Source organism: Capricornis sumatraensis, chromosome 15 (genome assembly GCF_032405125.1).
Source record: "Capricornis sumatraensis isolate serow.1 chromosome 15, serow.2, whole genome shotgun sequence".
Classification (NCBI taxonomy): Eukaryota; Metazoa; Chordata; class Mammalia; order Artiodactyla; family Bovidae; genus Capricornis; species Capricornis sumatraensis.
This window is the reverse complement of record NC_091083.1, coordinates 26753473-26774505: the sequence shown is the minus strand read 5'-3', so window position 1 is coordinate 26774505 and position 21033 is coordinate 26753473. Positions and strand designations below refer to the sequence as shown.

The 21033-nt window shown below is 41.2% G+C and overlaps 1 protein-coding gene across 2 annotated transcripts in view; it reads left to right on the top strand.

Annotated features, from left to right (window-relative positions):
• The window catches only part of PIP4K2A (phosphatidylinositol-5-phosphate 4-kinase type 2 alpha), a 181658-nt gene that overhangs the window by 144045 nt on the left and 16580 nt on the right, over window positions 1-21033 (top strand). For both annotated transcript variants that reach the window (XM_068986962.1, XM_068986963.1), the window contains one exon: window positions 2933-2971. In XM_068986962.1, coding sequence (XP_068843063.1) covers window positions 2933-2971 — 39 coding nt within the window. The remainder of the gene's footprint in view (window positions 1-2932; window positions 2972-21033) is intronic.

Sequence of the window (21033 nt, the reverse complement as noted above, 5' to 3'; positions counted from 1 at the left end):
GTTTGAACAAGTGCCTGTCAGATGCCCAGAATGGAATAAACAGGTTTCAGTTGTCCTTTCATGTAAACGATTTCTGGAAAAAAGTAGCTAGTTCAGCTCATAACTCAAAACCATCACCAAGATAACTGTCCTTAAACGTACCTGCATTATCAACAAAAGACCTTTGGGCATACTGCCTACACAGAATATTGAGAAGGTACATCATCCAGGGTCAAGATTTAACAAAACAGATGCCATTGCTTCCTCAAGGATATGTCATATGACAGACTCTACTAATACCATTCGGTGCCACTGCTGGATGTGTGCTAAGCTGCCAGCAGTTTTCCCCAGCATTGTTTTTGCAGTATCCATGTAAATGTCAAGGCAGAGTGTCTCTGCATTATTATAAAGATACTTTAGACTTTGCAGCACCCTTGGGTGCTGAACTATGCTTTGCGAAATGTTGGTCTAAGGGAGGGGAGATGTTCCAGGCTTATCTCTTAATTCTGGAGTCTGCTCTTACCTCCAAGTCATAGCTGTTTTGTTCCCTGGAAATCCCAGCAACCCTGCAGAGCTCTTTGGAACCATCTCTCTCACAAGGCCCTTTGAAGTGTTAATAGCTCGTCCTGTTGAGTACTAGAGGTCTATCTGTCTGACTCTCCCACGTCAGGAGCCCCATGTCCCAGTCTTACTACGCGTTAGCTGTGTGCGAGATGCTGAGCCTGTAGGAGCCACAGTTCCTTCATCTGTAGAACAGAGATGGTTTTGTCTCCCTTGCTGGGTTGAGGATTAATGTGACTGTTTGTGTCATGTCCAGCATAATGCATACAAGAAGAGGTGGGTGAATTTTCGTTCTCATCCATTCTACTAGTAAGTTTCTTAAAGACAACTGTTTTTGGTCCCACTTTATCCCCCTGAAGGACTTCAAATAGTGCCTCATTCAAGCAGACATCTAGTAAGCATATCTTGATGTAAATTGCAGATTGGATTTTATGGTTTTAATTTAACGTTGGATGTCCTGATTTCATCTCCCTTTTTAGCTTATAGAATAAACTGTTCTCACCAGTACTTGCCATCGTGAGTGGTGAGGGAACCTGGGCACCTGGCATCATTTCATGGCTCAAACTCGTGGCTTTGACTGACTTCTCTAATTTTGTTTTTTTTAATTCTGAATGAATTTAAATCTGGATGAGTTTTTCCAAGCTAATGATCTGCATTTACATAGAGATGAAACATCACTGAGAATCAGAAGCAGAGTAAATTATATTGTAAGGAGGGGAAAAATACACAGAGACTAAAAACTTGGCTAAAGATACAAAAATAATTTCCTCCCTTTGCCCATTAGCATAAGAACTGCTCAAGTATTACAAATGCAGCAGCCAGGTATTATAAGTATTTAATACTCGAGTATTCGCCCCTCCCTTCTTTTAAAATAAAGGAACATTCTTTATTAGCAGTCAGTGTGTAAAGGAAGATATCGTGGCCTGAAATCAAGACCCTATAAAGGAAGGAAAACAAACCGTTGCAAGTGACAGCTGCTGGGCTTGGCTGGCCAGAGGGCTCTCCTTCACGGACAACTCCCAGGGTTCATCCTCACTTGCTGGGTCAGCTTTGTGCTTCTCCAGCATGTCCCCAGAAGCTTCGAGCATTGTCCTGGGCTGGCCCAGCAGGGTCTTTTAGATCCACCAGACCTGGGGACACTGAGCGTGGGAATGATGATGAACTGGCACCAGGGAGCCCCTGGCTCAGTCCTGGCCCCTTTGCCCCATATGAGGAGTGTCTCCATCTGTGAACGACAGGTGACACACACCCTAACTAATGCCTGAGCTGCTTGAAGGCAAGATGGTCATAGAGTAAAAATGTTAAGCATGGCCAATCTAGAAGCTACTATAACATTCCCCAAGTCACATACACATTCTCTTAATGACTGGCTAATGCAAGTATTCCAGGCCAGTGAACGTGTATTTAACAGACAAGTGGGCAGTTTGCGCCACTGACCTCTGGTCGTAGTTTGGGTGTCTGGTGCTGGGCTGTGACCCTTCCCCAGCCGTTTACCGAGCAAACGTGGGCGCCGCTGCGTGAGACACTGTGACGGCCACCAAGGAACACAGAGGCGGGGTGCTCATTGTTGTTTCGTATTATCAAAGTTAGTTAGGGACTTACTGGCCACTCATTTCCTAATCTTTCTTTTGCATTAAGATCTTTCACAGACAGAGGACAGTCTCCGTTCTTGAAGTCCACCCTAAAGCCCTACCGCTCCATCAGCATCTAAGACAGACTGGGTCGTGTTGGACAACACAGAACCAAGGGCATTATTTGAAAACCAGTGCAGCAGAGTCGGAACTGCTGCGACCAAAGCTGTGTTTTCTTCCACTTGTACCTTTTGTGCTCACCCTAGAGGCACAGAAGGGGTGCGAGTAGGTGTGTGTGTGAAGCGACCGCCAACGTGAAAGGGGCCAGAAGGTCCCCACTGGCTCTTAGGGTGAGTGAGAAAGTAAGGTCATCAGGAACCCTGAGCCAGTGAGATGGGCTGTCAGGGGCCAGGGTCCCCACCTACAGGACGCAGTGTGGGAGATAGGCCGTTGGTGCCCAGTGGTCACTGCAGCCAAGTGATGGCCCACTGTACTTTGAAGAGCCTCAAACCAACCATTTCTGGTGACATACGGAAGAGAGTATGGTCTGACCCTGAGTTTCAAAAGGCATCGCTCACATGACTTGTCGGGTTTTTTGATTTCCAGGAGGACAGGAACCAGGGGAAAGACGGCACAGGTGATACCAAGAAGGAAAGGGCTGGAGACAGAAACCCCCACAGAGGGCGCAGTGCACGCTCGCTCAGGGAGGGGGCGGAGCACAGTCCCCGCTCAGCTGTTTCGGAGCTCTGCCCTGGGGTGTTTGCAGGCTTCACGTGAAGCCGATGCCTCGCGTGTTCTTACTCTCATCGTCTCTGTTTTAGGGCTCCACAGTGGCCAGGGAAGCAAGTGACAAAGAAAAGGTAAGTGCCTGGTGTCTCTCACCTTGGTCCTCGGCATGGGGCCCAGCACCTGTTAGTTCTGTCTTCTCCTCAGTTCTGTCTTCTCCTCCTCCTTCTGGTTCTTGTTTCCCCTCAGCTATGGTGGGAAGCTCTTCGTCGATCGGAGGAACACTCTCCTCCAGTTCTCTCCCTCAGGTTAGCTGCCCCGTTGAACAATGAAGTAGTTATTAGTGTGAAGTGTGCGTAAAACATTTCCCACAGCATGACCTTGAAAACACAGCCATCATCATGATCCAAACAGGTACAGCTCAGCACCTGGGTCGTAACCCCACTTTATGACTGACAGGCCAGGTGTGACCCTGAGTCAGTTTCCTTGCCTCCCTGAGCCCCAGTTTTCTCACCTATAAAATGACAGTGTTGAGCTTCATATTCACCTGTAAAATGTTGGCTTAATGAGCTTCAAACTCCTTTCGAACTATAAAATGTTAAGACCCATTAGAACATTTTTTGTGTATAACGACTTAGGGACAGATGAGGAGACGCCTTACCTTTCTCTGAGACACTGGACTTTAGGTAATACTTGAACCGCATTTTGTTGATTGTGCAGGACTCTAGACAGATTCAACGGGAATCAGCTTAAGAATTTGAGAAGCAGCTTTCTGTGCATAAACCTAAGCAGCCTGAAATCGGGGCGTGTGTACATGAACGGTCTAGTCTCAGCTATTCCTCATCATGCTGAGGTGCCTTTTCTTGACCAAACCTTTTAGAGGCTGGGCTCAAGGTTTTCGTTTCTAAATTAAATTCTTTCAGGCTTTGGGTTTGGGTTTGAATTTTATAGATTTAAAAATCTTTTGCTTATTCATCCAGAAGTTTGTGAACATCTATGTTCTAGCTTCTAACATCTACTGTCCTAGCTTCAGGGACTAAAATAATGAACCACACAGACATGCCCAACCAAGCAACACACACATTAAATAGGAACTGACCGTATCAAGTGATAAATGCTTTGATAGGAAACACGTAGCAAGGAGACCTAAATCTGGCTTGGTGGTCTTCTGGGAAGAGCTGATTGGAAACCTGAAGGATGGGTAGGAGTTACCTAGAGGAAGAGGCAAGAAAGAGCAGTATGAGCAAGGGTACACAGATGGGCAGCACTTGGTGCTCTTGCTGGAGGATGAGGTGAGGCAACCTTGCAGGACCATCTGGAGAGGCTGCTGAAATAACCCAGAATAGATGGTGACCTGACCTGGGGTGGGAGAAGATAGAGACTTAGGAAGAAGAATCCACAGACCTCAGAGAGTGAACGAGGGAGGTGAACGGTGCCAGAGAGTGTATGTGGAGGGAGGGCGGGGTTAAGGCGACTCCCAGGTTTCTGGTTTGGACAGTGGCATGGGTGGGAAAAGGGAGCAGATGGAGTAGTTGGAATTGTCATCTCAGCATCAGAACAGACGTCCAGTTGGCATGAGAGGCTGCAGAGAGGGCTTCAGCTGGGAAAGGGGGCTTGGCAGCCTCCTGGGAAGGATGACCAGAGGCAGGGCAGCATTGATGAGGTCATGCAGGACTAGCCTAACACGAGAAAGGAGACACTCACTCAAGCCCAGGAAGTACAGGGAGTCCTGGACAAGATAAACCCAAGGAGGAACGTGCCAAGACACATGGTAACCAAACCAACAAAAATTACAAAGAGAAAATATTAAAAGCATCAAGGGAAAAGCAACAATTAACACCTAAGGGAACCCCCATAAGGTTATCAGCTGATTTTTCAGCAGAAACTGCAGACCAGAAGGGATCCAGCAATGGTCTCATTCAGATTTGATAAAGAAATCAGAAACTTCACAGACAAGCAAAAACAAAGAGAATTCGGCACCACCAAATGAGCTTTACAGCAAATCTTAAAGGAATCTCTAGGCAGCAAAGAAAAGGCAACTAGAAAAGAAAACTCTGAATGGGAAACCTCACTAGTAAAGGCAAACATATGGTAAAGGTAGGAAATCACCCCCACACAAACATGACGTCCAAATCAGCAACTATGGAAGAGAGGAGTACAGTGCAGGGTATTGGACACACACTAGGAATTAAGGGACAAGCAAGTTAAAACAATCTTGTATTTATATATAGACTGCTATATCAAAACTTCATGGAGACTGCAAACCAAAACTCTACACTAGATACACAAAAAAAGAAAAAGCAATCCAAACACAACACTAAAGATAGTCATCAAATCATAAGAGAAATGAACAAAAGGGGAAGGGAAGAAAAAAGACCTGCAAAAACAAATCCAGAACTATTAACAAATTGAAAATAAGAACATACATATTACCTTAGGGACTTCCCCAGCAGTCCAGTGGTTAAGACTCCACCTTCCAAGGCAGGGGACATGGGTTTGATCCCCAGTTGGGGAACTAAGGTCCACACACTTCAGGGTGCAGCCAAAAATTAAAAATAGTAATAATTACCTTAAATGTAAATGGATTAAATGCTTCCACCAAAGGACATAGACTGGCTGAATGGATCCAAAAACAATATCCATATATATTCTGTCTATAGGATCCAAAAACAATATCCATATATATTCTGTCTATAAGAGATGCACTTCAGATCTAGGAACACACAGAGACTGGAAGTGAGAATGGACAAAGGTATTTCATGCAAATGGAAATCAGAAAGAAAGGTAAAATAGTAATACTCATATCACATAAAATAGACTTTAAAATAAAGGCTATCATCACAAGAGACAAGGAAAGACGCTACATAATGATCAAGGGATCAATCCAAGAAGAAGATATAACAATTGTAAATACATGTGTACCCAACATAAGAGCACCTCAATATACATAATGGCCATATAAGAGGAAACTGACAGGAACACAATAATACTAGAGGACTTTAACACCCTATTCTCATCAATGGACAGACAGATCATCCAGACAGAAAATCAATAAGGAAACACAGGCCTTAAATAACACATTAGGCTTAATTGATATTTATAGGACATGCCATCTGAAAGCAGCAGAATACACTTTTCAAGTATACGTGGAATATTCTCCAGGATAGATCACATCTTGAGCCACAAGTCAAGCCTTGGTAAAGCTAAAAAAATTGAAATCAGGTATCTTCTCCGATCACAATGTTATGAGACAAGAAATCAAACACAGGCAAATAACTGTTAAAAAAATATATATATGAACACATGGAAGCTAAACGATATATTACTAAACAACCAGTGGATCACTGAAGAAATCAAAGAGGAAATAAAAAAATACCTCTAGATAAATGACAACAAAAACACCACAATCCAAAGTCTACAGGATGAAAGCAGTTCTAACAGGGAAGTTTATAGTAATTCAGTCTTGCCTCAGGAAACAAAAGGGGAAGGGAAGAAAAAAGACCTGCAAAAACAAATCCATCCAAATCTCCAACAACCCAACCTCTTACCTAAAACAGTGAGAGAAAAAGGAACAAATAAAACCCAAAGTTAGTAGAAGGAAAGAAATCATAAAGATCAGAGGAGAAATAACAATAGAAAAGATCAGTGAAACTAAAAGCTGGTTCTTTGAAAAGATAAACAAAATTGATAAACTTTAAGAAGAGAAGGGGAAAGGGCTCAAATCAATAAAACTAAAACTGAATAAGCAGAAGTTACAACTGATAACAGAGAAATACAAAGAATCATAGACAACTTATATGCCAATAAAATGGACAGCCTAAAGGTAATGGACAAATTCTTAGAAAGGTACAACTTTCAAGACTGAACCAGGGAAAAATAGAAAATATGAGCAGACCAGTCACAAGTACAGAAATTGAAACAGATTCTAAAACTTCCAACAAACTAAAATCCAGAGCCAAATAGCTTCACATACATATAGAAAAGAGTTAACACTTATCTTTCTAAAACTCTTCCAGAAAATTCCAGAAGAAAGAACACTCCAAGTCCATTCTCTGAGGCCATCACTCTGATACCAAAACCAAATATGCCACAAAAAAAAGAAAATTACAGGCCAGTATCACTGATGAACATAGATGCAGAAATACTCAACAGAATACTAGCAAACCAAATCTAACCGTACATTAAAAAGATCATACACCATGATCAAGTGGGATTTGTCCCAAGGATGAAAGGATTCTTCAATATCTACAAATCAACCAGTGTGATCAACCAGTGTGATACACCACATTAAGAGACTGAAGAATAAAACCATATGATCATCTCAATAGATGCAGAAAAAGCTATTGACAAAATTCAGCAGCCATTTATGATTTAAAAATGGGCATTGAGGGAAATTAACATAATAAAGGCCATATATGACAAATTCTAATTTCTTCAAGATAATTAGTACACCAAGGGAACATTTCATGCAAAGATGGACACAATAAAGGACAGAAATGGTATGGACCTAACAGAAGTAGAATATATTAAGACAAGGTGGCAAGAATACACAGAACTGTACAAAAAAGATCTTAATGAGCCAGATAACCATGATGGTGTGATCACTCACTTAGACCCAGATATCCTGAATTGTGAAGTCAAGTGGGCCTTAGGAAGCATCACTACAAACAAGCTAGTGGAGGTGATGGAATTCCAGCTGAGCTGTTTCAAATCCTGAAAGATGATGCTGTGAAAGTGCTGCACTCAATATGCCAGCAAATTTGGAAAACTCAGCAGTGGCCACAGGACTGGAAAAGGTCAGTTTTCATTCCAATTCCAAAGAAAGGCAATGCCAAAGAATGCTCAAACTACTGCACAATTGCACGCATCTCACACGCTAGTAAAGTAGTGCTCAAAATTCTCCAAGCCAGGCTTCAGCAGTATGTGAACCATGAAATTCCAGATGTTCAAGCTGGTTTTAGAAAAGGCAGAGGAACCAGAGATCAAATTGCCGACATCCGTTGGATCATAGAAAAAGCAAGAGAGTTCCAGAAAAATATCTATCTCTGCTTTATTGACTATGCCAAAGCCTTTGACTGTGTGGATCACAACAAACGGTGGAAAATTATTAAAGAGATGGGAATACCAGACCACCTGACCTGCCTCTTGAGAAATCTGTATGCACATCAAGAAGCAACCATTAGAACCAGACATGGAACAACGGACTGGTTCCAAATTGGGAAAGGAGTACGTCAAGGCTGTATATTGTCCCCCTGCTTATTTAACTTATATGCAGAGTATATCATGTAAAATGCCAGACTGGATGATCCAAAAGCTGCAATCAGGACTATAGGAAGAAATACCAATAATCCCAGATATGCAGATGATACCACCCTTATGGCAGAAAGTGAAGAACTAAAGAGCCTCTTGATGAAAGTGAAAGAGGAGAGTGAAAAAGCTGGCTTAAAACTCAACATTCAAAAAACTGAGATCATGGCATCTGGTCCCATCACTTCATGGCAAATAGATGGGGAAATAATGGAAACATTGACAGACTTTTATTTTCTTGAGCTCCAAAATCACTGCAGATGGTGACTGCAGTCATGAAATTAAAAGGTGCTTGCTCCTTGAAAGAAAAGCTATGGCCGACCTAGGCAGCATATTAAAAAGCAAAGACATCACTTTACTGACAGATGTCTGTAGAATCAAAGCTATGGTTTTTCCAGTAGTCATGTATGGATGTGAGAGTTGGACCATAAAGAAAGCTAAGCACCAAAGAATTGATGCTTTTGAACTGTGGTGTTGGAGAAGACTCTTGAGAGTCCCTTGGACAGCAGAGATCCAACCAGTCCATCCTAAAGGAAATCAGTCCTGAATATTCTTTGGAAGGACTGCTGCTGAAACTGAAACTCCAATACTTTGGTCACCTGATGTGAAGAACTGACTCATTTGAAAAGACCCTGATGCTGGGAAAGATTGAAGGCAGGAGGAGAAGGGGATGACCAAGGATGAGATGGTTGGATGGCATCACCAACTGGATGGACATGAGTTTGAGCAAGCTCTGGGAGTTGGTGATGGACAGCCCAGCATGCTGCAGTCCATGGGGTCGCAAAGAGTCGGACATGACCAAGCAACTGAACTGATGACAAACTCTCAGCTAATACTGTTCTCAACAGTGAAAAGCTGAAAGCATTCCCTCTAAGATCAAGACAAGGGTGTCCACTATTGCCACTTTTATTCAACATAGTTTTGGAAGTCCTAGCCATAGCAATCAGAAGAAAAAAAACATTAAAAGTAATCCAAATTGGAAATAAAACTGCCACTGTTTGCAGATGACATATTACAGAAAATCCTAAGGATGCTAACAGAAAACTACTAGAGCTCATCAGTGAATTCAGTCAGGTTGCAGGATACAAAAGTAATAACAGAAATCTCTCGCAATCCTATATACTGTCAACAAAAGAACAGAATTTAAGGAATTTAAGGAAGCAATCCATTTACCATAACATCAAAAAGAATAAAACACCCAGGAGTAAGCCTACCTAAGGAGGCAAAAGACCTGTAATTTGAAAACTATAAGACTGATGAAAGAAACATAAGATGATACAAACAGGTATACCATATTCTTGGATTGGAACTCTTCCAGGAAAACATAGGTAGAACACTCTGACATAAATTGTAGCAATATCTTTTTTGATCCACCTCCTAGAGTAATGATAATAATAACAAAAATGAAAATGGGACCTAATTAAACTTAAAAGCTTTTGCACAGTAAAGGAAATCATAAACAAAACAAAAAGACAACCCTCAGAATGGGAGGAAATACTTGCAAACAAAGCAACTGACAAGGATTAATCGCCAGTGTATACAAACAGCTCATGCAGCTCTATTAAAAAGAAAAAAAAAATCATAAAATGGGCAGAAGATATAAATAGACATTTCTCCAAAGAAGATATACACAGATGACCAAAAAGAACATGATGAGATGCTCAACATTACTAATTATCAGAGAAATGCAAATCAAAACTACAATGAAACATTACCTCACACCAGTCAGAATGGCCATCATCAAAAAGTCTATAAACAGTAAATGCTGGAGAGGATGTGTAGAGGAGGGAATCCTCCTGCACTGTTGCTGTGAATGTAAATTGGTTTAACCACTATGAACAAGGGACTTTATGCAGGTTCCTTAAAAAACTAAAAACAGAACTACCATATGATCCAGCAATCCCATTCCTGGGCATATATTCAGAGAAAACCATAATTCAAAAAAATACATGCACCCCAGTGTTCATTGTAGTGCTAGTTACAATAACGAAGATAAAATCAACCTAAATGTCCATCCACAGATGAATGGATAAAGCAGATGTGGTACATATATACAGTGGAATGTTACTCAGCCATAAAAAAGGCCAAAATAATGCCATTTACAGCAATGTGGATGGACCTAGAGATTATGGTAAGTGAAGTGAGTCAGAGAGAAAAAGACAAATACCATATGTTATCACTCATGTGGAATCTAATATTTTTAAGTGATATAAATGAACTTATTTACAAAACAGAAACAGGCTTATAGATTTCAGAAGCAAACTTAACAGTTACCAAAGGGGAAATGTGGGGAGGGATTTATTAGAAGTTTGGAATTAACATACACATACTACAGTATATAAAATAGATAACTGTTAATAACAAGGACCTACAGTATAGCACAGAGAACTACTCAATATTCTATGTGGGGAAAGAATCTGAAAAAGGATCACTATGTTTATAACTGAATCACTGTGCCATAGTCCTGAAACCAACACAACATTGTAAACCAACTGTTCTCCACTGAAGTTTTTTTTAATAAATAAAAATAAAGAAGTGAGGCAGAGAAAGGAAACGGTGGCTCCTTTGACAGTTTATATTTTTATTGTGCACCGGTGACTATATTTTCACACTTGTAACCTCTGTGTAAATCGCCGTGAAGGCACCAGCTTTGACCCAAAACAGCAGAAATGACGGACTGTTGGCTTCCATGTTGCTATATAAACGTTTCTTCCAGGTGCCGAAGACTCAAGTGGGTGTTTAAGTTTTAGTCCATGAGAAACTCAGAGACTCACTATTACTAGGATCTTCTCCTAGGAGAAAATAACCTGGGCTGTTTAAAGGACCACACACTAGCATTGAAAGGAGGCTTTCTCAGCATCATCAAAAGCTGGCCCCCAAGTAAGCTATGGCTAGGATGCCATGAGCTACACCACAGGGACTGCTCTGCTTTGTTCTGAAGTCTCTTGTGACTACAGCCAGCGGTCTCTGCACCACCGCCCCAATTTTGATCTCTTCAGGTTCTAGCTCCAAGGGCTTGCTTGGTCTGCTCTGACAATAACCAGTGCCAAGAAAGACAGTTACAGCCAATGGGGTGATTGCCTCAGAATCCCAAATCCTAAAGCAAGAACACATGTGAAGGAAAGCCACAGTGTTTGACATGGCCGTGATGGTTCATCGTCATCTGTCTGCCCCTCCCCATCTCTGCCTCTAGGACCACACGCTTCCCAGGCACCCCGGCACTCACCACAGCCCCACTCCCTGCCTCACCAGAAACGTTCAGCCTTTTATTGGTATAGGTTTCTGTGACAAGACAGGAAATTACAGAATGTGTTTAACAGAAACCCAGTTTTCTGAGGATGCTTCTTATCATACATTGAATGTATGCAAACTATTCCTCAAAACATCTCCCGGGAGGTGGACGTCAGAGACAAGAGGGACCTTGAGAGTCACAGTCCGTTTCCCTCACCTCACGTGTGACAGGTCCAAGACTCGGGAGCCTCTCTTCTCACACTGCATCACACAGCTGTTGGCAGAGGCAAAACCTTACCTGGGCGGGGGGGTCGGGAGGGGTGTATTTTTTTCTATTAATCTCAATATACTGGGATTTAGAAAGGTATGTAATAGTAACCAATGTTTGTTGAGCATATACTATATGCCAGACCTGTTTTCAATTTTACACAAATTTGGCCACGTCATCCTGACCACTGCCTTTGAGATGGGGACTATTGCTACTTCCTTTGTGTAAATGAAGTTACTTGACAGACAAGCTCTAACCTGTCCCACAGTTCTGACATGACAAAGCCAAGTTTCCAGTCTACAGTGCACATTTCTAACCTTCTAAATGTTTAGGACTTCCTTTAAAATAAAAAAAGAAGAAGGGATTTATTATCAAAAATTCATATTAATCCCATGAAGATGAACAAGGAAACATTCCACCACATTTCACTGACAAAATTATGTAACACAAAACAGTGTGGTGCTATGACAATTCATTGAGTCTTGATTTAAAAGTTTAAAAAGTAATGAAATGACTTCAAACCATGTTGGCAAAAACAACCAATTCATATTTCCTCCATTTGAGATGTATAGTTACTTCTGTAACTATAGTCTGTATTACTGTATCTTACACTATATAAACATTAAGACTGTTTATACAACAGCGCCAAGGAAGATGTCAATGCTTTCTGCTCCTTTCTGGGCTTGGGGTTCCTGATAGCTCTTCCCTCCAGGAGCAGCAGCTTCAAAATGCCATCCACCACTCCCCCACCACTTCTAGCTTATAGGTGCTCACTGGGAAAGGCTTAAAGACATGGGATGTGAAAGTAATTAAAACTGGTAATTGATGGAGACTCTGTGCTTTGACAAGAGAACATCATGCCTCTCTGATAAGGCAGTTTGTTTATAAAAGCTAGCAACAACCAAAGTAATATTTACTAAACTGTAATACATAAAGATAAATGAAATGAATCAATGGAGCTGAAGTCTTAAAAACTTTGGATTTTTAAACTCGAAAAAATTACCTTGCTTTCTTTTTTCTGTCAATTTTCAGGTTTTCTTTCCATGATCAGTAAATATTTTTGACTCTTCTGAACAGCATGCTCTTGTCTTTATAAATAAAACCATAAATTATCAAAATAATCACTTATCTCTGGTCAGAAATAATTGGAAAAGGCTGAAAATATTTTCTACATTCTAGCCTTTTATAAACGAAATCAGATGCTTTGCAAGAATATTTTCATTGCAGTCGTATAATCATTTTCTGCAAAATTGCAAAGAACAATTTTCATGGAGAATCTCCACTGACGTGGCTTAATTAGTAATCTGGATCCCTAATTTTTCTTTCATTTGCGTCATTGTAGTTGTTTTAATTTCCCATACTTTTCACTTGTTGATGACAAGTTTTCAAACTGTCATTTCAAATATTTCATGATACAGGTGCAGACAAGTCTCATCCCTACGATTTGAACTTGACATGTAATTAGTGTGATCTGCATTAGCATAATAATGAATATGGAACTGAGGAAATAAAGAAGCTATTTTCCAACAATAATGGAATCACTTTCATGGCAACAAGTATCAGAACATGCATGTACAGATGTCTTGAATTTAAAAAAAAAAAAAAGCAGAATGGTGCTTTAAAAAAAAAAAAACGTTGTCAGATTCTGACAGCTGCTATGACTTGTTTTATTCTTTAGTTCTTTCCTTTATTAATGGAAGGGCATCTTCCATTCATGGCTCCAGCAGTTTTGCCCCCTCTAAATGAGACAGAAATGTGAATCTCCCTGGTGGTCCATCTTTTCACAGCTGCGCTGCAATTCCAGTGTGACATCAAATTAGTAATTATAGCTGAGCAGACCGCTTTTTACAAATGACAGTCTTAGCATGCTGCCAGCAAGCAAGCTACCCAGCAGGGAATCTGGACAAGTAAAAGAAAACATAACTGGACTCACTTGATTTCTGGGGGATTTGACCTGACTCTTTAAAACGCCCATGTTCTTGAGAGAGTGAGTGAGGCCTGGGGATTTACACAAATATGCATTTTGTTCATCGTTCTGCACAGTTCTCAAAACTCCTGTCTGGTTTTATTAAGTAAAGCCAAGCCTGTGTAATGGAGTCATTGGGTCACAATAAGAAGATTCCTTTTAATGTCTAACCTTCTGCCTGGAACCTATTTGAAAGAAAACAGCTGCCCTGCAATTGGCATTTGTATAACTATATTGGCAATAATCACTGTTGACACCTTGATAATGGGCTACAAAAAGCCGCCTGGTCGATTCTTAGGAATTGTGCATTGGGCTAGCAATTAAGTGACTGTCACCATCTCTGACATTGTACCTATTATTGACTGAAGGTTCAGGAAAATTCATCATTAATACCCTCACACCAAAAAAAAAAAGCTTTCCTAAACCAGTTTCCAGCATTTCTTTTGTGATCTTTAACTTGTAACAAATTATAATTACCACCTCCAGCTGGTTCTGAGCTGAGTGAAAGGCAAGGTAACAAAGACAGTGAGCTCAGAGCAGAAAGAACAGGGACAGCAGTGCATTCTTCTGGGAATCTTCCTTTGCTATCAGTGAAAAAGCGCTTCCTTTTCCATGTCAGTGAATGACCAGTTAAAGGGAGGATGTCAAAGTTTTCAGGTCCTCCTAATGCTTTAACCTTCTGTAAAATTTCTTCTCTCTCCAGATGGAAGTGAATTATTTCCTTTGCCAGCCAGGGCTAGATACGCCTATCCCAGCACCCAAAGTGCAGGAGAAATTTTCCCATCGGGCAGAAGCAGGGCCATCTGCCTGTCTCCTGGCCCTGAAATGCTGTATTAATGTAAAAGGGGGCTTTGAGGGGAAAGGCACCAAACCAGAGCCTTAGCCAATCTGAGTCCCACCCCCTGCTCTGGCATTAATGGAAGTTTGGGGATAAATCGTTTGACTTTGTCTTCATTTGTAAAATTAAAGGATCTCATTGGTCCTCATGCTTTATTGTTTGCAACAATCTCCTGTTTCAGGTGACTCTTTACCTCCTGCAAATGTGCACTGGAGCCAACTTGACAATCACCAAAGTCCTGTCTGCTCTGGCCATGGGTTATGGTGATTGCTATTACTAATGGAAAAAATGTTCTGAATTGTTACATAAGTCTGCAGATGTCTGAGCAAAGGCTTAAGAACCCTATAATGTAAACCATGGGGGTTATTCTGGGAAGTGGAGTTTTAAAGTTTGATTCCTTTGGAATTTGGTAAGAGTGGCATGTGAAGAGGAAAGATAACATGCGGTATAATTCCTGGGAGCTTCTTCCAGATGACAGCATTAGAGTGCTCAGGCCAGTCTGGGCTTATGGCAGTGTATAAACACAGCTTCACTGAATGCACTCAACTCAGATTATCCCAAGCACACAGAAGCAGTGCTGTTAGATGTGGGAATTTCTGATAACTTATGCAGTTGATTCTAGAAAGAGTTGGAGCGGAAACACAACTTCCAAAATGTAATATGGCTTGAATTTAAGCCAACCTGCTGCAGATATATAATAAAACAATGAAGTTCTAATAATGTTCACTAGACTGGTATTAAACCAGAAACTATACAATTTAGCAAACTTCATGCATTTTCAGACTTTGACATTTTTTAGACTATCACCGGAGAAGGCAATGGCACCCCACTCCAGTACTCTTGCCTGGAAGATCCCATGGACAGAGGAGCCTGGTAGGCTGCAGTCCACGGGTTCGCTAAGAGTCGGACACGACTGAAATGACTTAGCAGCAGCAGCCGCAGACTATCACCATCAACATCCAGGCCACGGAATCTCCCAATCAGATGGAAATACATCAGTTCTGTGGGGCTTGCACATGCTTCATCTGTCATATCACAGCTCACAGAGGAAAGCCAAACCATCACCATGCCACTTAAATGGCCCTTCTGAGAAGTCTGGCAGTATTAGGAAAGGAGTAAGTTTCCCTTTCTTAATATCAGCTTTTAGGGAAAATAAATAACCAACAGCTGGGTCCTGCCAGCCTTAACAATTCTAAATTGTAGAATTATGACAGGGCTTATCTGGTTTTGTGCTTCTTAGTTGCAGTGCTATTTCTCCAAGTATGTTGAGGTATATTCTCTTTCTACATTTACACAAAGAGGTTCAAAACAAAAATTATGTGAGACTTTCATATCCAGATGCTGGTCACAAATATATACATTCTCAACATGGAAATAACTAGTTATTAATGACATGTTGGATCATTTCCCAAGCTATGAACTTATGTAGACGTTCCGCTTATGTTTTTAAGGGTTATATGTACTTTTTTGTGAGAAAGCACCTGTTATCTTTACTACTTCTGTTTGAACTTTACGCATATTCACTAATTTGCCTTTTCATGTATCAAATTTGTGACTTGGATGTTTTGAGAAGCAGAACTGATTTTATTATAAAATCTTTAACCTCTCTTACTTACCCCCAAATTGATACCACATATGTGATGTTATTAAGGCAAATTATCTTTATCCCAGCTTTAATGTAAGGATTATCTAAAAAGTCTCCCTTACAGAAATATTTCTGGAGTATATCTTCAGCCCGACAGACTCTGATTCTTATGACGTTACTTCGGCAAGCCTGATGAAAGGGGGTTTATTCTTTCTTTGCAAGTTTATTTTCATTTAGATGAGCTTGGACTAACAAGCAGTCCCTAACTTGAGACAATAACTAGTACATATTTTTTATGCTGTGCATTCAGTTCCAAGTGTAACATGGCCCATCAAAGGGACACCGGACAGCAATTCTGGACACTAAGGCTTACAATTAGACTTTTAAAAAACAGGTTGCCAAATGAGCACGTTGAACAAAAATTCATTTCTTTCTGAAATACAAGTCCTTTAATCACAGAGTGCTATGCTATGCATCATCCTTTTCATTGAAACCTTCTGATGCCAGAATCCTGTTTGCAGTAAACACTCGAGTGTGATAGAAGTACATTCCATCTTCCTGTTAAGGTTTCCATCCTTAAATGTGACTGTATTATATAAATTTTGGCTCTGAGCATTTTAAGTACATGTATTTTTTTAATTTTTCTGTTAGTAGCAATTTAATAGACTCTTTGTAAAACTTAATTGTAGAATGATGTTAAAAGCCAGTATATTTTAATTTGAATTCTGTATTTGAAGTTTTTGTCTGTAAATACAGATTTTAAATATTTGATTTTAAAAATGTTTGAGTCATCCAAAAGATATTTTAGTGACATTAAAAAACTAATGAAAATTTCCATGTAATTTCTGGCTTTACTAATAACTCTTAACACATCCAATATTATTAAACTCCACACGAATGACAGCAATCATGCACCAAGTTACAGAATCCAGTGAAATATAACATATTACTAACAGGTTAACTTCTATTTGAAACAAATAGAAAATTTAAATCCTTTTAAAAAGTAAGCATATTTTTGTTTTTGGAGAAGGTGCAAAATTCAGTAATTTAAAATTTTAAAGTTTATTAAAAGTGCTAAATACTTTTATATTAGAAGCGAATGCAAAGTGCAAATACCTTGCACTTTCTAAAACTCTTTCTGCCATCCCAGTGGGAGGAAGCAGGGCCCTCTGCTCCCAGGATCCATCATTTCTTTCCGGCCACCGCCTTCTGCGGAGCCGGCTACAGAGGCACAGTTCTGAAAACAATGCTCTGGGCTTTGTAGCTCTTAGTTATGAATACTTCTCCCTTTTTTACCTCAAACTGCTGGCCAAGCGTGTCCTAAGAGGTCATTTACATCTTTTATTGGATCCTAGGGAATACTTACATATTCAGAAGTGTTTATACATTCAGGATGCTGTCCACACATCGATTCTCTTTAAGCCCTGATGCACATGAAGCATCTTTGACAACGACCAATATTGTTAACAGTGTGTTTCTTACTATTTAAGAATGTGGACTTGCTGAGTGACAACCTATAATACTGTGCTTTGAAAGAAACCAAAACCTGGCGCCCTCCTTGTGGCCCAGTGGTTAAGACTCAGGGCTTTCACTGCCAAGGGTCTGGATTTGATCCCTGGTCAGAGAACTACAATCCCACAAGCCGCCTAGCATGGCCAAAAATAAATAAATAAGAGACTTTTCACCCAATAGTGTAGTTACAGAAAGCAAACGAGGGAATGTTTATCATGAAACAGTTTTCTTTTTACAGCTCACAGCAAAAAAAAAAAAAACACACTTTAGAAAGTGTTCCCAAGGAGCTTGCTACTCTCTAGTTTTTTGGGGGTGTTTTCTGGCTACTGAGATTTCAATTAGTGAATTTTTGCTTTAAGTCAGCAAAATCGCATTCACTAAGTTACCCAATATTATCATTTACTCTCTGAGAAAAATGAAACCCACGAAAAATTAAGACAAACTTCTGTCTTTGGCCATATATATAACTATTTTATTCCATATTAATAAATGCCATAAAATATACTTTATTACTCTAAAATTTTAACTTACCCAGTTACTGTAAAGCAACATTTTATTCTCACTTGGATTTCAGTGAAGCTTTCTGGCTAGGGAGAGCTTTTGCAATGACGGGAGATCTTTCTGGCCAAGCGAATTCAGTCAAGGTTTGGCGAGCAGCCAAGGCAGAGGTGTGCACAGCCTCTAGTGTACCTTGTGTGACACACTGAAGTGAAACAGCCTTGAGACTGTCACGGGAGGTGTTTGTACCTAATGAGAAAACCTGAAAACACAGGCAGTTTTAAACATGGCTTAGATTACTGATATTCCAAATTTAAAGAGCCTGTTTCTTCTAGAAAATCAGGGAGGCTAGAAGTCTATATTCATTAGTAGGAAACACTTCGTAACAGCATTGGTCATGGTCAAAACTGATGGTTAACTAAGATGCAAACTAACACCTAGTGAGTTCTCACTGCCAAGCACTGTGTGTTTCCTGTCTTTTCATTCAGTCGCTAACCCTACTGCTGCTGCTGCTGCTGCTGCTGCTGCTAAATCGCATCAGTTGTGTCCGACTCTGTGCGACCCCATAGACGGCAGCCCACCAGGCTCCGCCATCCCTGGGATTCTCCAAGCAAGAACACTGGAGTGGGTTGCCATTTCCTTCTCCAATGCATGAAAGTGAAGTCGCTCAGTCATGTCTGACTCTTCACGTCCCCAGGGGCTGCAGCCCACCAGGCTCCTCCATCATGGGATTTTCCAGGCAAGAGTACTGGAGTGGGTTGCCATTGCCTTTTCCAAACCCTACTGGATAAGTGTTATTAATATTCCATTATATAGATGAGGAAACTGAAGCTTGGACGGATTGAGCAGCTGGGGCTAAACACCCCAGCTGTTATAAAAGTGTTAAATATGCCAACTTTTTATTTTAAATTTTGCTCTGGATTTATCGGTAATGAACTTTTCTCTAGATTCACACACCATACTTGAGAATATGACCAGCAAATAACAAGAACATTTATATGTAACTCTCCACGTGGCAAGCAGAGCCCTAAGCTTTTTAACTGTACAAATGAGTGTAATACTCACAACAGTGTTGTCTGCTAATCCCTATTTAAAGATGAGGAAGCCAAGCCACAGAGAAGGTTAAGTAACTCGCTCAAGTCACACAGCTAATAACTGGAGGAGCTGAGATACAACCCAGGTGGTGTGGTTCCAGCCTGTGCTCAAAAGTGCACGCTTCAATCTGTGTCCCAAGTAGAAACCTGGGCCCTACTGACTAGCTGGGGGAGATCACCTGACAGGAAAGTACCAGGAATAGTCACTGTGCCCATTTCACCCACACAACGAAAGCAGGGTAGCTTGCTTACCAGGAGACCAGTGTCGCTCTGCTTCTGCCTATAGCTGTGTTTGAACATCTACACATCACATCAGTAGAGATTAATGCTGTTTTGAGTCCAGCCCACCCCAGTACAGTCACTTCCTGTAAAAGGGATGTAGATGTGAGCTGTGCTGGCCTGGGTTTTACACGCCTCACTCCCCTGGCCAGGCCGGGCAGACCAGGGAGGGCAGTGTAGGAAGGGCAGGACACCTCGTCCTCCTTGGCATCGCCGCTTTTAAGCACCATGTAAGGTACTGGAGGCTCCCAGTCTACACAACACTAGCTGGGAGAACTTTAACACAGAGCTAATAAATGAAGACTTAACCTACAACCACTTCAAAAAAGGTGACTGACCGCTAGCTGGGAGCCAGCCTCCGAGTCCACAGTTCACAACTGTTTCTGAGCTGATGTCTTTAGCTCTAGCGGTTTCCTCCGCCCTCTAGCTAGTTCTGCATTGAGTTAGAAAGGCTATGAAAGATGCCCATTAAAGAACCAGACCCAGAGACTTCAATGCTTTCAAAGCTCCCCTAAGTGCAAATAATCTGCTGCTGTAAAGCAAGGGGTGGGATCGCTTGCTGCCCACAGTTATTTCTGTGCTGCTCTGCAGACATCACCTTTGTGGACAGTGTTAACACCAAGAGTTTATGATATTCATTAATTCACAGCAAAATAGTTTCCCTCACATTAAAAAAAAAAGGTGCATCTTTAATATAAATGCTGCTCATTGTTAGAGGCACATATTGAAATTTATAAGAAGTCAAGCACCAGGGTTTTCTTGAGGGTGTCTTCTTGTCAGGTGGTTTCAGTTTTGTCATTCAGCTCTTAGTAGAAAACAGTGAAGCTCTATTTTAAAGAAAATATTTTCTCTCAACCTATAATACAGTTTTAAATCCACACCAGTTACTGAATGCTCCCAGCAACGATGATGATAATAAGTGCCACTCGCCTCCCTATTTAAACGTCACACAAGTTTTGGCCAAAATCTGTCATTCTGCTACAGGTAGAGTTGTGCTGAGGAGTACATGGCAACCCACTCTGGTAGTCTTGCCTGGAGAATCCCATGGGCAGAGGGGCCTGCTAGGTTACAGTCCATGGGGCCATACAGAGTTGGACACAACTGAAATGACTTAGCCTGCACACACAGAATTGTGCTAAGAGTCAGGCAGCCCAGGTTCCCATCTTAGCTCAGAAACTAGCTTACCAGCTCCACTTACCAAGCTGGGAGACCTTAGCTGTGTTATCTGACTTAACCCAGTTGCTCTGTCTGTAAAATGAGGATGGTGAGAATTAGGGTGGTTTTGAAGAGTAAATGAGATGATGCACTTTAATAAATGGATGCATGTCAAGGGCTTAGCAGGGTCTCCCCTTCAGCATGTAGCCGGACAGCCTGCAGAAGTCCAGGAACTGGCCCCTGGCTAGTAAGGGGAGGATTAAGGCTAGGAACCTCAGAATTCATGTTTCTAAACCCTGGTGCTCCTAAGCAGTCTGCCATCCTGCTGACACCGGGGGGTGGGCATCTGTGGATCAGCATTGGGTTCCTCTAACCACTGCCCTAAGGATCCACCTACACCTCTTGAGCCTTTCAGTAAGCCCTTAAGTCTCTTAACCAATCTGGTTGCCCTCTTTTGAACTTC